The 17,288-nt window shown below is 45.8% G+C and overlaps 1 protein-coding gene across 1 annotated transcript in view; it reads left to right on the forward strand.

Annotated features, from left to right (window-relative positions):
• Window positions 1–4,120: 4,120 nt before the first annotated feature.
• GLP1R (glucagon like peptide 1 receptor) overlaps window positions 4,121–17,288 on the forward strand; it is a 73,844-nt gene continuing 60,676 nt past the window's right edge. Inside the window, exon 1 of the mRNA XM_043962591.1 lies at window positions 4,121–4,251. Within this exon, the coding sequence (XP_043818526.1) occupies window positions 4,174–4,251 (78 nt within the window). The 5' untranslated portion in view covers window positions 4,121–4,173. The remainder of the gene's footprint in view (window positions 4,252–17,288) is intronic.

Consider the following 17,288-nt stretch of genomic DNA (forward strand, 5'->3'; position numbering starts at 1 on the left):
GAATAAGAACCAAGGTTTTTTTTTCTTTTCTACTTCCTCATCCAGAAATCAACTAGTATGGGAAATCTTGCTCAAAGACTTAGCTAGTCTAAGATCTAATTAGAAGGTAAAAGAAATTCTAAGTTTGGGCTAATGGGAGGATTCCTGTTCATTATGTTTACTCAGGTCTGGGAAAATGTGGATCCTCCCTTTTTTCAGACAGGTGATATGGAAATTGATAAGTCTCTTTGCCCAAGACTTGGGTGATCCAAGTCATGTACCCCCAAGACCCTCATGAGAATGAGCCCACATCTCATTATAATATTCATTCTCTCATTAAGTGCTAACCAATCAGAGTTGACTGACGCTCAGGAACATCCACACTTTCAAGGGTATATAAGCTGAGAGCTTACCACCATGAGAGTCTTTGGCATTCAAGATGGCCACTGACCCCCTTTTATTAATAAATGTGCTGGCATTATTAATAAAATTATTAAATTGCCCAGAAATTATGTCTCTCCAACTTTTAAAATGCCATAGTTCCTATCCTGTTTCTAAATATACAAAGATAAAAATGCCAAAATCCCAGATCAGAAGCCTACAATCTAAAAAAATAATAATAATTGACACAAATAACATTAATACAGATTAGAATGTGATAAGCACAGAGGACGAGTCAAAAAAGAATGAAAGAGATTGGCTATATCTTTTCTGAAGGGGTTGTGGTGAGGATAAACAAAGAGCATCTAAAACAGGCTTTGAAGGAAGGGAAAGATTTTGATAGGCAGAAATATTGAAATTAGTAGAAATGAGATCAGGGAAGAACTATTAAAATTTCAAATTGCACTAAGATCTTTGGGGCACTATGGTTTGGTGTAGAAAGAAAGGTTGGGACTTATTTGGGGACTAGAGGACTTCTCTCTTCCCTCTTTGCTGCCACTGCTCCGTTTGACTATGAATTTCTTAAGGATAGGGACTGTTTTTGCCTTTCTTTGTATTTCCTAGGCACACAGTGCCTAGTACGTGGTAGGCACTTAATAAACACATGTTGACTTGGAGGCAGGCTCAAATACCACGAAGTGGATTTTATATTTTATCCTGTAGATAAACAAGACTCGCTTAAAGGGGAGTGACATGGTTAGGACTACTATGATTTAGGAGGATTATTTTGCCTCTAGACATCTGTGGGGAGAGTGGACTGAAGGGGTATGGGGTGGGACTAGAGACAAAAGAGACCAGTATTTTAAAATAGTCCTGGTGAGAGGTGATGAGGACCTGGCTGAACTAAGGTGGTGACAGTGGGAGTAGATAAGAGAAAGCAAGTGTCAGGGATATTGTTGTCCCAGTAGAATCAACAGCACCTGACAAGAGATTGGATTAGGGCTGGGAGGGTAAAGATGAAGATAGAATCAAAAGTAGCCCCTCCATTATTTCCAGTCACTATTGCTTGGGGGTATCCCCTAGATCACCCTAATGGAGACAGCCCAGGCCCAAGAGCCTTGGAAATAGGAGGTGGTGGTTGAAGTAATGGTGGTGGTTTCACCAAAAGGGAACATGATACTTCTTCTTCTTCTTCTTCTTCTTCTTCTTCTTCTTCTTCTTCTTCTTCTTCTTCTTCTTCTTCTCTCTCTCTCTCTCTCTCTCCCCTCCCCCATTTTTGCCTTGCTGCTTCAGCTAGGTTGGCTTATCTTGGTGGTGCAGATGGTGAGCCCCTTCTCCATAGGCTTTGTTCACCTGAATGACACCTACTCGGGGAGAGGCTGTAAGTCCAGGTGGTGGTCTGGGGGTGGTGCTATTCCTGGGACTCAGCCTCACTTGCATGTCAGTCACAGTTGATTAAAAAGGAAGGAATTAAAGAGCTCTGCTCCTGCACCAGGCCCTCCAACACCCTTATCTCTGGGCATAACCAGGGGGAAAATGAGACTTCTGTCAACTCTCCATTATTCAAAGCTTACTGATCAATCTCATGAGCGGTCCAAATCCCAGAAGTCCAGAACCTCAGAATTGGAAGATAATTCAATAACCAACCCCTATCTGAAAAAAACTTTTTTTCAGCATACCTTTAGATTGGAGATCTCCAATTATGGGGAATCCATCCCCTCTCCCCTCCCCCACCACACACACTCCAGGCAGCCCAGTCCAATTTTTGGAATTAATTTTAGGAAGTTTTTCCTGGCATCAAGCTGAAATTTTCCTCTCTGCAAATTCTAGATATTGTTCCTAGTTTTATCTTTTGTGGTCAAACAGAATAATTCTAATATTACTTGTGCATGACTTCCCTTCAAATATCCGAGGACAGCCATCTTGTCTACTACTCCTTCCCAAGCAGTCTCTTCTCCAAGCTAAACATCTCCCATTCTATGATTCTCCTGTGGCATGAATTTTAATGGCAAGACTACCCTTTTTACCTTCCTTCTGCTTGTCAATATCTTTCCTAGACCGTAGTGCCCAGAATTGATTACGGCACAGCACAATGCAAATATCACCTTAACCCCTTGTTTTTTCTTGCCCTCTTCCTTTTGAATAAAGGGTTAATAGGGAAGAGGCAGGATACCAACTTTTTTTGCGGGGAGGCAAGTGACTTATCCAGGTCACACAGCTAGTAAGTATCTGAGACTGGATTTGAATTCAGGTCCTCCTGATTCCAGGGCTGGTGCTCTAGTCACCTAGCTGCCCCAGGATACAAACTTAAATCTGTGCCTATTACTTCTCCTTAGCATTTCTGATGGTACATGCAGGTTTAGTTAGGAGCCTGAAGAAATAATTCATTTCATAAGCAGTTATAAAATGTTTCCTCTAAAGTAGAATACAGTCCTGGACACCAGCATAAATGCCATAGAGACAACCCTGCCCTCCTGGAGCTTAGAGCTTGGTAGGGAAGAACAAGACACATACCCAGAGTATAATGCGTGTTGGAATATGATGTGTATGAGATATACATACATGAGTAGGAGAAGGGAGCCCCCTTGAAAAGGGGACATGGGGAGGTGGGATAAGCCTTCCAGGAGGGGTAAAATTTCCAAAGAGACACATAGGGAAGAGGGTTCAATTATTCCATGAGTTATATTCTATGACGATGACAGCCAAATAGACACATAAATATTCATCAAAAATGAGAGGAAGCTGTGGATCAGAGAGAGCCAACCTCGAAAACAGGGTTCAAGTCCCTCCTGTGATATGTACTAGTTAAGCATTACTTTGGCCAAGTCACTGAACCTCTCCTTATTCTAGGCAACTAAGACTATAATTAGCAGAGATGGTGCTGATTTGCAGTGGTAAAGGGATTTTCCACATCAGGGAGTTCCTGATGCCCATAAAAGCATAGGCCCAGTCCTTACCCTATGGATGTCTAATTCTTCTGCGTGAGTTTCCTTCAGATATGTGAAGACAGTTATTGTGTCTGCCACCCTTCCCCACCAGTCTTTTCTCCAAGCCAAATATTCCCCAGACTAACACACACATACACACACACACACACACACACACACACACACACACACACAGAATGTAGTAAAAGTCTTAGTGTAGTTTTAAGCTATAAAAGCTTAAAGCCTTGATTGCCAGGTTAGTTTGGGTTTGTGGTTTTTTTTTTTTTCAGCAGGCGATGGAGAAGCAAGAATTTTTAAAACATGATTTGCTTTGATTTATTTGGGGGGAGGGAAGGGAAGAATGGGATAGGAGGCATTTGGATTTTAACCATGCAGTTATTCTAAAGGTTGGGCCGGGAGCACAAGAAGGGGAGGGCGGGTGGAGGGGGTGGAGAGCCGGGTTTCGGCGAACTCTGACAAAGTAACCACGCAGATTCATTCATACTTGCGCCCCCAATCCCCAAGCTTCGGAGCGGCGCCCCAGCGGAGGGCGCTTGTGGAGAAGGCGCAGAGACTCCGCGGCTCCTGGTCCGGTTCCCCGCTTTCCCGGGGCACCCAGCCGGAGCCAGGTCGGAGGTGCAGGGTCCCTGCCGTGTCCCTTCCTCTCCGCGCCGGGCCCCCTCCATCCAGGGGTGCCCCACCCCGGGCCGACCCGCCCCCAGCTCCTCCCTGACAGGAGGGGGTAGGGGTGGGGGGGCGGCTCCAGCCGGGCTCCTCCCTCCCCCGGGCGCGGGCCGCTAGCTCCCCGGGCCGGCTCCGCTCCGCTCCTTTCTCAGTGCAGCGGTGCCTCAGGTGGCGGACATGCTATGGTCCTGACCCGCCCGCCATGGCCAGCCCCCCAGTCCCGCTCCGACTCACCCTGCTTCTCCTAGGCACCGTGGGCAGGGCCGGCCCCCGCCCTCAGGTAGGACCCCCTGGGGGCGGGGAGGAGGGGGGGAGGAGGGAGGCCAAGCTCTGGATACTACCCCTCCACCCTGGGCTTGCTGCCCTCAGCCCCACCACAGCCTCGACCCCTCTCCCCAAGCTTCCTTCCCCCTCTCCCCATCCCAGGGGAGCTGCGGACACTGGTGTCTGTGTCCCCAGACATCGCAGGAGCGGGGGCGGGGAGCGGGCGCACGGGGCAAACTCTGAAGCCTTCAGACCTTCAGACCTTAGGGAATAGGGTAGGGACGCCAAACGGGGAAATGGGCAGGGGGGTCAGCCGAGCCCTTTGGCTACTTCGGGAGTTATGGGTGCTTTGAATCCAGGAGCTGGGACCCGAGGGGCGGGGTGTACTGGAGTCGGAGGTTCCTGCTCCCCGCCACCCTTGCAGTAACTCCTTACCCCTCACTTCCTGCCTCAAGCTCATCTGCACCCCCCAGTCCAGCAGACACACTCTCTGCACCTTCCCTCACCATAAAACTCAACCCCACATCGTCTCCCCACTCTTTCGGGCTCTCTCTTCCCTAGTTCACTGGCCTGCCCCCCTCCCCGAGACATCCGGTCGTTCAGATGGAGCCCGATGCACACGCACCTCTGTTAGGCCCCCGGCTAGCGGCCTCTCTCTCCCCTTCCCCCCCTCCTTCCTTCCCCTCCTAACCCTCCCTTCCTCCCCCTTCCCACCGCCCCCCGTGCTGCCCTTCTCCAAACCTACCCTCAGCCCACCAACACTGCTCTCTTAGCCGGATTTCCACCTCCCAGACTTACTGTCTCCCTTCCTGGGCTTTAACTGCAGGGGATGGAGAAGACTTGTCAGTTTCCAAGTCCCCTCACTTTCCTCCCATTCTCTGACACTACTCCCCTTTGCTTTCTCCTCTTCCCTCTCCCAGTTTCCATTTTCTCCTCTGCTTTCCCTCTCCTGGTTTCCATTTTTCTAGTAAGGTCTCCTAAGCTCCAGTTTTGGGGCTCAAGGAAAGCTGAATGGAAAGGAGGTGGGGGAGACCAGAGTTGGAAGCACCTTCAGAACCCTATCTCGTCTCCTCCTCCCACACTGCCCTTCATCTCTCAGACTTTGACTCAGAGGACACAACCTTAGAGTTTCTAGCTCCCCTTCCTGTGACTAAGGTGATGGGCAGCCTTGCTGCTTCTCCCCCTTATCTAGTCTCTGTCCTTCTCAGTCACCTTCTTGTCCCTCCCACTTCTGCACCTCCAGGGCTCTTTGGCTGTGCCTCAGTACCTCTTTCTCTGCCCTACCTCCCAGCCTAATTTTTGGGAATCAGAGCCTCTGCAGCAAATCATGCAGAGAGGCCCCAGTATCCCTTCCTATCCAGGCTCTCCTATCACACAGAATTCACTTCATTCCTCTCTCCCCTGTTCAGGGCTTCTCTGTCTCTGTCTCTGTGTCTCTCTCTGTCTCTCTCACCATTTCTCTCTCTCTCTGTCTCTGTCTGTCTTTGTCTCTCTCTCCCCCCGTGATTTCCTTCAGTCTTTCTGTTCAAGATCTCACTGGCCAAATGGGGTTCCCATCTCCCATCCACTCCAAGGGCCACAACACCCTGTTATTGCTTATCTCCCTATCTGCCTGCCCTTCCTTCTTTTCCTTCACAGGCTTGTTGCTGTGGAATAGGGAAAAAGGCATGATGTTTGTCAGGTGTTTTCTTGAAAGGAAGAAAAGGTGCTGGTTTTGATCACCCTTGTTCTGGTGCCATAGACTTCTCTTTTTCTGCACCACAGCCCTGGAGAATTCTCATATTTGGAATGGGGGTGGGAGAATCTTAACCTTTCCATAAGAGTCTATGAGGACCTATATGGGGCTCTGTCTTCAGACTAGGAGATGGGAAAGTCCAGTCCCTGGCTGAGAAGCCAAAAAAAGGTACCTACCAGATGTGGTGAACCAGATGTGCTTCATAACAGAGAAAATGAATAAACTTTCCTGTTCTATGAACTTCCTGTCAGAGATTCCCCCTTCTTCCCTTGTCCTCTACCTTCCCATCAACCTGATTCCTGCCCCTGGATACTCCAGGTCTGAGATTCTCTTTTCCAGCCTCCCCACAATCAGATCTGCCCTTCCCCACACCTGACCAGTCAGCCTGTCATTTCCCTTTCTCTGTGGCTGGTGTTTTCAGGGACATGAAGCAAGCCAGACCTGGTGGACTCTTTACCTTTCCTGGGCATGAATGGCATGTTTGTCAGTTAAGGTGCAGAGGCTTGCCAGGTTGTTTTAGATCTAATTTACTTAAGTCCCCAGCCCCACTTTCCCAGAAGCATATGAGATCAAGAGTAAAGCCACCACATTTACTATTCTTATTCCCCCAGTAAAAGTTTATAGACATGGTGGGATTTCTTGGATGGGGATAAGTGAGTGAAGTGAGAAAAGGAAATCCTATCTATATGACTTGTGGTAGTCCCTCTGCTTTGGCTATGGTAGAGGGTAGAAGGCCCCTTCCCACACATGCCATCTTCCCTTCTGAAGCACCCAACAGCCCACTTTATATCTGTCCTTTCCCTCCCTCCCCAGTCACCTGAATTCAGGGTTTGTCTCCTTCTCCTAGACATTTGCTCCAGCAATTATAATTTAGGGATGAGAATTATTACTTTGTGGATTAGATTAGACTTGTTACCCCTAAATGATGAGTAATGGGGGCAGCCAATGAAGTTGGTAGCCGCATTCTAACAGAGACTACTTGTGTTCTGAGGATATACCTAGGGCATGTTGGTGATCTACTACTTTCAATTTCTAGTCAGGACTGAACTAATGGGAAAGGAGTGAAGGTAAATGGAAGGATTAAGTTTCAACTCTACAAAGACATGACAGACATAATTACTAAATGATTTTCATTCATTTCTACCTGTGAGGTAAATAAGATCAGAATAATTCATTCGTCATTTCTACCCTTTCCTTCCCTCTCCACCAGAAATATCTCCCTCATCTGAGCTAATGCCATTTTGTACTCTCATAATGCACTTTGGCATTATAGGTGACATTATATTTGTTTACAGACCATTGTTCTCCCAACAAACATTAAGCTAGGCAAGGACAGTGTTTTTAATAACAAGAAATAAACATGTATTAATTACCTACTGTGTTCAAGGAATTACGTACTTGGTGCAGAATGGGAGAAGGCAGAGATGAGAACTGGACAGAGAGTAGTCCAGTTTGACAGGAAGTAATATGAGATGAAAATAGGAAAGCCAGACCAGAGCCAGATGGTGTGGAGCCTTGAATGCCAAGATCAGTAATTGACACTTTAATTGGCAAGCAATTGAGAGCCACTGAATTTTTTTTTTTTTTAGTGAGGCAATTGGGGTTAAGTGACTTGCCCAGGGTCACACAGCTAGTAAGTGTTAAGTGTCTGAGACCGGATTTGAACCCAGGTACTCCTGACTCCAGGGCCGGTGCTCTATCCACTGCGCCACCTAGCTGCCCCTTGCCACTGAAATTTTTAAGGAAAATAATAGATTGCCCAGAACAGGAAGATAACACGTAATGACGTGAAAGATGGATTGGGAAGGTGATAGATTTTGGAAGTGGTCACAAGGGCCTTAACTAGGGCTAGCAAGGAGAGAACAGATGTGACAGTCATTGCTGAGGTAGAATTGACAGGACTTGGTGACTTGGAGAATGATTGAGAGGAAAGAGTCCATGATCTATGATGTTTCTGAGGGTACCAGCTTAGGTGAGTGGAAGGATAGAATAGGATAGAAATAGAGAAGTTAAGGGCAGAAACAGGTTTCTGTTCATTGGTGGGAGGGGGACAAAGTCCTGCCTCTCCTTATATGACCTTGGATAAGTCACAACCTCTCTGGACCTCATTTTTAATTGCAGGGTTTGGTCTAGGTGGTCTCTGAGGTTTCTTCCAGCTTAAAATTTGTGATGCTATGATCCTGTAAGTTAGTTGTTGGAGATGTTGAATTATAGATGCTATGGAGCAGTCAAAGTGGAGATATCCGGTGGACAGTTAGAAATTCAGGACTAGCACTCTGGGGGAGAGGTTAGGGCCAGAGATATAGTCTTGGGAGCCATTGGCATAGAGGTGATCATTGAAGCCATGGAAATGGATTAGATTTTAAAAAGGGAGACAACATGGAGAGAATAAAGGTCAATGGCCAGAGCATTGTGGGGGCAACCTCATCTAAGGAGCAGAAGGGTGAAAGAGGAATTGTCAGAGTGCTTTGTCGCAGTAGTTGAAAATCAAGAAAGAGGAAATGATCAATACTGTCAGTGCTGACATGAAGTCAATACGGGGATAGAAAAAGGTATTAGTGGAGTTAATGTTAAAGAGGTGGTTTATGACCTTAGAGAGAGTTCTTTCAGTAGAGTGGTGGAACTGGAAGCCATATTGTAAATGGTTGAGGGATGATTGCGTGTTGAGGCAGTGGAGGAAGGAGTAGAGCCAGAAAAAGGGAAGGAGAGATGAGGGGCAATGGTCTCAGGGGAGAGTGAGGTAAAAATAAGGTAGAGACCTAAAAATTTTTGTGAATCAAGGGGAAAGTGGCAGCCAAATGGCACAGTGGAGTCAGGAGGACCTGAGTTCAAATCCAGCCTCAGACACTTGACATTTACTAGATGTGTGACCCTGGGCAAGTCACTTAATCCCAATTGCTTCACCAAAACAAACAAACAAAAAAATCAAGGGGAAAGAACTGTGAGAGAAAGAGAAGGGGGGAGGGTAGGAGAAAGGAAGAGGGGAAGTGAGAAAGAGGAATGAGACAAGAGGGAGAGAAAGGGAAGGAAGGGGAGAAGAAGGGAAGCAGAAGAGGGAGAAGGAAGTAGGAGAGGGAAGAAGAAGAGATGGGGGGGGACAAGGAGAGAAAAGGAAAAGAGGGAGTAAAGCAAAGGAGCCCAAGTGAGAGAAAGAAGAAAGTCTGTGGGAGAATGAAAGAGAAAGAGGAGAAAAACTGAAGATTCACGAGAGAGGAAATATGTAATGTAGCCAAATCATGATAGAGGTTTAGGGATCAAAGTTTATTCTAAGGAAGAGGGAGAGCTACGTATTAATCTTAGTGGTAGAGGATGAATGAGGAGTGAAAGAGAAAAATTGAGTGAATTCATATTTTTGTTCAGTCATTTCAGACTCTGTGATTCCATTTGGGTTTGTTTGTTTGTTTGTTTGTTTGTTTTGACAAAGATACTGGAGTGGTTTGCCATTTCCTTCTCTAGCTCATTTTATAGATGAGGAAACTGAGGCAAGCAGAGTAAAGTGACTTGCCCAGGGTCACACAGCTAGTGTCCGAGGCCAGATTTGAATCCAGGAATTGCTGCCTCCCCCACCCAGCACACTACCCACTACACCACCTAGCTGTCCATATTCATATCAGTTGGCCTCAATCTTCTGGGTAAATAGGAAGTACAGTCATTTGTTGTTTCAAGTGAGGAGAAAGGAGATAGAGTTCAGGGTCTGAGGAGATTCAACATTTGTAATTTGCTTCAGGGAATAAACTAGCCAATCAGAGCTGAGTAAAAGCATTACTATGAAGTGGTGAAAGCCTAGTTGAGATTAGAAAACACTGACTTGTAGCAGACCCAGGCAGAACAGTTTTAGGATTTGTTCCACTGCTGGGGAGTAGGACTGGAAAAGACAGAGAGTAGAAGTCTCCAAGGAATGTGTTTTAGTTAGCAAGGTGGAGGAAAATGCAAAGGTGAGGAATTCTACTGTGAATGAAGAGAGGATCACGGAAATGTTTGGATAGGCAGGAAAGGAACACCGCAGCACACTGAATAGCCTTAGAGAATAAGGGGGCATTTAAGGATGAAAGGTCATGAGGAGGACAAAAAACAGACATGAGAGGAGTTAGGGGAATATACAAGAAAATGCATACAAGAAAAAAGGAGTTGGAGAGCTAGAAGGATAGCAGATTGTGGGCAGAGCCCTAGGGGAATTGGAGAGGCCAGCATCTTGGAAGGGAGACAGTTTTGAGAGATGAAGTTTAAGGTGTGACCACTCCAGAAGATGAGTTTGGGGCATCAATCACTTTTGTTTCTTCTACAGCGCTTCAGTGGACTGCCTGTGTCTGCGGGCAAACACTTACCGCTCCCACATCATGACTTTCACATCCGGGGTTTTGCTATATGGCGTGTTGGATAAGAAATTAAATGGGGGGGGGGCAGCTAGATGGCGAAGTGGATAGAGCACTGGCCCTGGAGTCAGGAGTACCTGAGTTCAAATCTGGCCTCAGACACTTAACACTTACTAGCTGTGTGACCCTGGGCAAGTCACTTAACCCCAATTGCCTCACTAAAACAAAACAAAACAAAACAAAGTAAACAAAAAAAAAAGAAATTAAATGGGAATTTGGGGGGAGTTTTGCAGAAGCCTCAGACAACACACAAAGGCCAGCAGATGATGCAGAAAATGTTTAGAAACTCAGAGATGGATAAAATATATGTATAGTATTGTACAACATTAACATATTTTATCTTTTAATACCATAATAATTCAGACCTTCACTGGTGCGACGGGAAGGCCAAAAAATTTCACGTGGATTTTCCAGATAGCCGGGGTGTTGTGCCTTTAATGTGCTTGTGAAGGGCTAACTGTATATTAGGCACCTAGTGTGAGCTAGAAGCTTTCACTTATGTGACCTTGGACAAGTCACTGTCCTCTGAGCAAGGAACTGACCTCTGGGTCTCAATTTTTCCATCTGAATTAGGGGGGGGGGCGGGGCAATGAGAGTTAAGTGACTTGCCCAGGGTCACACAGCTAGTGTCAAGTGTCTGAGTTTAGATTTGAACTCAGGTCCTCCTGACTCCAGAGCTGGTACTTTATCCACCGCACCACCTAGCTGTCCCCTCCCATCTGAAATTTAAAATAAAAAGGCCACATGTGCTAATGTTCCACAGAAGATGGAGCCCACCATCCTTCTGACCATATTTTGATTGCCTCTGTGCCTTTTCTTATGTTCTCTCCACTTGGAATGCTCAAAACCTTTTATTTCCACCTTTTAAACATCCCATCCATCTTTTAGGGCCCTGTTCAAATGTACTTTGGAGTCTGCCCTTTCTCTTCAGTCTATAACCCCCCTCAAATCTAGAACAGCATTTAGATTATACATCCATTAACACTTAACCATGATGTAGATGGAAACAAGATACCTGTTTTTATATAACCCTCTAGACCAAGAACTGCATAAAGACAGGGACCATGTCCCCTCTGTTTTTTTAATCTTATTTTTAATATCTTTTATTTTTATTTCACCTTCATAGCCAGATTCCTCCTCCTGTCCCCTACCCAAGCCAGCTCTTGTAACAAAGATTAAAAAACAAAGAAGGGAAAAAAGGACTTCACAGCAGAAGCAGCCCAGCAATCCGTCAATAGTCAACTAGCATTTATTAAGCCCCTGCTTTATAAATTAAGCTCCTGCTTTGTGTCAGGCACTATGCTAAATGCTGGGGATACAAAGGAAGGTGAAAAAACAGTCCTTGCCCTCAAGGAGTTTACAGTTTGATGGGGAAGACAAAATACAAACAACAATGTGTGCCCAGACAAGATATAGGCAGAATAAATCTGAAGGAAGGAGCTAAGATTTAGGGGGACTGGTGACCAAAAATTTAGCCAAGTCTGATGGCATATTCAACATTCTGTATCCATAGTCCACCACCTCAGCAAAAACAGAAGGAGGGGGATACATTTTCTTCATTCTTTGGGGGAACTGAGCTTGGTCTTCATAATTAAACAGTCTAGAGTTTCAGGGGTTTTTGTTCTTTCTGTTTACATTGTATTCATCTTTTATATGTTTCCCTGGGTCAGCTATCTCACTCTCTGTTAGTTCATACAAATCTTCCCCAAGTTTCTTTGAATTTTAATCATCATTTCTTGCACCTGCAATTAACGTTTAGGATGAGAGCAGTGTTCTCTGTCTGGCCCACAGGTACCTGGTCCAGTTGATGTCAAGAGAGCCTATTTGGGGAGTCAGAGCTTATCACACAATTGATCCTTCTTGGTTTCCAATGACCTATTCTTCTGTCTCCTTGATATCATCCCAGGCTCCAGCAGCTAAACTGTCTTATTGGGATGGAAGAAACAGAGGCACAGCTAGGAATTTTTGTGCTTGGTCCTCACGGACCTTGTGACTGGAGCAAGCATGGCATGAAAGTACTCAATTCGGTGGAGGGGGTTGGTGAAGGGGCAAGGGCACATCAGACAGGGAATCATCCTGTGGGATACCCTGGGCTTCTGTGAGTAACCACTGTCCAGGAAGCTGCTGGGGTTGGGGCTGGGGTGGGGTAGAATTGGGTAGAACTGGGAAAGAGCTTATTCAAGAGCCTCAAAGGGGCGGCAAGTATTGTTTGTATCCTACAAACTTGTTCCCCCCCACACATACACACTCCATCTCTGGGGAAAAAAGAAACCCCTAATTGCTTACTCTGTTTATGGCTCTAGGACATCAGAGAGTAAGATCCCAATGTAGCATTTGTTCCAGACTGGAGATAAGGAAGGAGGAGGAGGGGGATTCAGTACAAGAGAACTGACTTGAAGTACCACCCAGAGGAGACAGAGGAATCCCAAATCCCAGGGCTCAGGGATATTTTCCTGAAAGGCACCTGTCACAGATATCGGCCTCATCTTCCTTGGGCTAGGGAATTGTTCTCCCCTTCCTCCTATCAGTCAGGGAAAGTTTCCTGAAAGAGAAAGGAATTCTGGGAGCCACTCTGACCCTGGTGTTAGCTGTTTGGAAGGCAGGGGACATACCTCTCCCCAACTCCATCCCAGGAAGTCTGCTTAAGAAGGTACTGTGTGGGGGCAGCTAGGTGGTGCAGTGGATAGAGCACCACCCCTGGAGTCAGGAGGACCTGAGTTCAAATTCGGCCTCAGACACTTAACACTTACCAGCTGTGTGACCCTGGGCAAGTCACTTAACCCCAATTGCCTCACTAAAAAAAAAAAAGAAGAAGGTACTGTGTGAAGCTCTATTAGTGTAGTTGCCTTGATGTGAGCTGGGCTTCCCCCTGACTCCAAAACTAGAGCTAAAACAGCTTTCTGTTCCCTGGCTCTCTGCCCTAAGAAAATGTCAGCTCCCTCTTGCATGGGGAGCTGCCTCTGCTGGCTGACAGTAGATTAGGGGTAGCTAAGCCTGTATTCAAAGGATGAGGATGGGTACTGCAGAAAGAGTGCTGGATTCATTTACAAGGGACTTGAGTTCAAATCTTGACTGTGTATCTGTATGACTTTGGACAAGTCAATCATTCCCCTTTCCCCGGGCCTGGTTGTTTCCCCCCCCCCATTTTGTGAAATAAGTGAATGGGACTAGATCCCTAAGATCCCTTCTAAGTACTGATATGATATGATTCTGATGTGGTGGGCCCAACTTTATTACCCTTTCCAAGGTTATTTGTATTTTTTAATGAACAGATCTGAGCATTAAATCAAAGAATTTCTGATAAAAATAAACTTTAGGCATCAGGCAAGGTAGATGTATTTCTTTTTGCAGAGTGAAGGCCCCCTTGTATTTCTGAAATCTTACAATCTGAGCAAATTCCTGTTCTCTCTATAGATCAAAGGACTTTTTGTTTGTCCTTCATTCCTGAAGAGGGCCATGATATCAGGGTGATGTCATGACTTGCAGTGAATTGGATTTAGTTGAAGGAGGGCTGTACAAGGTCACCAACCTCACTCCCTCCTCCAGAGCCATCTGGGTTCAGTGGCAAGATATACTTTAGGACGACTGGAGATGGCCCCAGATGTTTAAAGCAATTGGTGTTAAGTGACTTGCCCAGGGTCACACAGCAATTAAGTGTCTGAGGTGAGATTTAAATTCAGGTCCTCCCAACTTCAGGGCCACTGTGCCACCTAGCTGCCCCAGATCAAAGGATTTAGAGCTAGAAGGAACCATACAGGCCATTGGTCCAAACTTAACATTTTACAAAAGAAGCAGCTGAGGTTCAGATTTTAAGTGACTTGACCAAAAATACACTGAGCATAAAGGTTAGAGGTAGGATTTGAACCCAGGTGAGCTTTTTGAAAAGAGGAGGCTAAGACACAACTCATCCCCACACACAAACATACCTTTCTTGGTGTCCTCTTTTACCATCGCTTCTCTTTCCCTCCCTGTTCCTTACAGCATAAGTCCTTGACCCACCATGAGTAGTAGTCTCAAAACTGGGGAAACAGAATTGGGTGTCAGGATATCTGCGTATCTACTGCCTGGCTGTTTATCAGATATGGTTGTAGATATAACTTGGTGTTTTCCTGGGAAAAGAAGTCCTATACTCTGACTCTTCAGATCCCCCAACCCCTGGCTTCCACATGCTTGGGGCAACCCAAGTGACACACTGAATTCTATCAGCTAATAAGTCTCATCTCTCAGGAGCTCAGACCGGCAAGCCCAGCTACAGAGTGAACGCAAGCTAACTTCCAAATAAAACCTCCCTGGTGGTTGGAGAAAGGTATTAAAAAGACTCAGAGAAGACTCTCTTCTGGTCTTTGTTAACTCCAAGCTGGGATGCTGAGGTGTACCCCAAGACAAGAGCAGATACAGCAAGTGAAATTGAGGCAGTAGGGACACATTCTCCTCTTGGGTTACCTCTCTGATTAGGGAAGTTTGCTACAGAAGGGCATTAGGAATTGAGTTCAGATGCCAAAAATCTTGGTCTTATCACCTGAAAAAAATATCTTGGTTCCTCTTAGCATTTTCTTAGCAATCTCTACATGGGCAGAGATTTGGCAACTGATTGCCCATGAAGGTATAGGATGAGGGAGGTGTCACAGATGAATTTCAGGTCAAGAACCTTAGTGATTGAGACAATGGCATTTCCCTCCACAGAAATAGAAAAAAATGGAGGAGGGACAGGTTTAGGGCCATACTAATGAGTTCTATTTTGGACATGTTATATTTAATATTTCGATAAGCATTCAGGCGGAGAGCTTCCTAAAATACTACTTTAATCATGCTATTTCCCTGCTCAGGAACCTACTCGAAGTTCCCAATACTATGAACTAAACAGTGAATTCAAGGCCTTGCACAATCTGGTTACAGCTAACATTTCTAAGCTTATTATTTAATTAATGATGTATTTTACAATACTTTATTAATGCAAAGCACCACTGGCTCATCTGATCCTATACACTCCAATAGATGACCAGTCTTAAAAACCTGCTCTCCTGGGTCCCTAACAAGAGACAATCCATATAAAATGCATTTACAAATCTTATAGTGCTGTATAAATAGCAATTGTTATGTGGTTGTGAAGCCATATATCCCAGAGGGGAGGAACAGATAGAACCTGGCTAGCTCCCCAGATGTCCAGTGGAGAAAGTATGAATATATGGAGAGAGAATATGGCAGTCTTCCCTCCCACTACTAGAATGGGAGCCCTCTGAGAGCTAGGATTATATCTGTCCCATCAAATTGGAATCCTAAGTTGCAGATATTGAAGTGATCTGATCCAACTCCCTAATTTTGTAAGTGAGGAAACTGAGGCTCAGGGAGGTTAAAGTGACTTTCCCAAGGCTGCACAGGCAGCAAGTTACAGAACCATGGAGACCCTGTCTCTACCTTCAGTTCCTTTGCTATTTATCTATTTGTTCATTGTTCATTCATTCATTCATTTATTCAGTATGTACTTGTTACATACTGGGATTCAAAGATACATAAAGTATTTAAATTCTACTTGGGTGGAGCAGGGGTGATATGATTATGTGTGTGTGTGTGTGTGTGTGTGTGTAGAACAAGCATTTATTAAGATGTCAGGCCTGTTCAAAGTGCTTTACAAATATCTCAAACGCATAGATAAGAGAATGCCAGGCAATATGAGGCTGGCACAGAACACTAACAGGTGGGAAAATCTGGGAAGACATAATGGGAGTAAAAAGACACCTGAGCTGAGCCTAAAAGGAACAAGGCAATTGGTCAAGTTAGAGCTGGAGAAGAAGAGCATTGGGTGTGTTCCCAAGAAAGGTACGGCGTGCTGGGAGATGGGACGTCGAGGCGATTCTGAGAAGGCTGGATTGTGTCTGCTCTTCCCCCTTGCATTCCATCAACCTTTGACAAGACAGGCAGCCATGGCAGACGTAGGAAGGCCTCACTTAGATGAACACAGCAATGATGTGCGGAAGGGGGAGGGAGAGGGGGAGAAGAGGCAAATCCGGGAACTCTGCCAGTAATGATGGGCTTGGGTGAGGGGCTGTTGAAGCCTGGAAAGTTAATCTGTTCTGAAGAGCCCTCCACTCTGGAGAACCAGCCAGCTGCCTGGAGGAGGCTGATAAAACCTTTTAGCCTCCAGGTCACCTGCCCAGTCGAGTGACTAGGAATACTGGAGAGGCAGTGGTGGGGCAGTTAGAAGAGGAGAGATAGAAAGGAGGCCACCAGTCCTTCCTCTCATTCTGTGCTCACAGCTCTAGGGTAGGCCCTAGGGGAAGAAGAAAGTAGAAGATAATGCCTCTGTGCCCTAGGAACTCCCAGGCTGCTCCTGCTGCTCATGGTGCTGGGTGCCAAAGGCTACATAAAATAAATGCTACAAACAAATTTACCTCAAAGAGCCAAAGAAAAAGACTGGATGGGGTGGTTTGGGTGGCCAACCTTGGGTGCCCTGGGTTCATTGTCCTCCTTTTCCACTACACGTGTCAGAGTTGATCTCTCAATTACCTTACATGGATCAGGAGTGCTACCTGAAGCCTGTTATTTTGGTAGGGGTTGATGGGGTCACGACATAAAGGGATCACTCTAGGTCTGTCAGCTATAGGGAGCCTTGTCCTCTCTGATCAATGAAAGTAGAGGGGCCACTGGGGTGAGGAAGTGGCGGTGTTTGCTCAGATGGGCTGGGTTGGAAAGGGCAAATGGAGGAGGAGGAGGAAGATGGGAGTTCTGGCTTTCTAAGGACAGGAGGAACAGGTGACCCTAAGAAAAAATGGTGAGACAGCATAGTACAGGGGAAAGCGTGCTGGATTTGGAGTCAGATGACCTGTATTCAAATCTTCCCTTTGTTACCACCTTTGTCACTTATCACATAATTCTCTGAGACTCAGTTTCCCTATCTGCTAAATGAATTGATTGGAGTAGATCAAAGCTTTGTAAATTGTGGGTGGT

This window comes from Dromiciops gliroides, chromosome 4 (genome assembly GCF_019393635.1).
Source record: "Dromiciops gliroides isolate mDroGli1 chromosome 4, mDroGli1.pri, whole genome shotgun sequence".
NCBI classification, from domain to species: domain Eukaryota; kingdom Metazoa; phylum Chordata; class Mammalia; order Microbiotheria; family Microbiotheriidae; genus Dromiciops; species Dromiciops gliroides.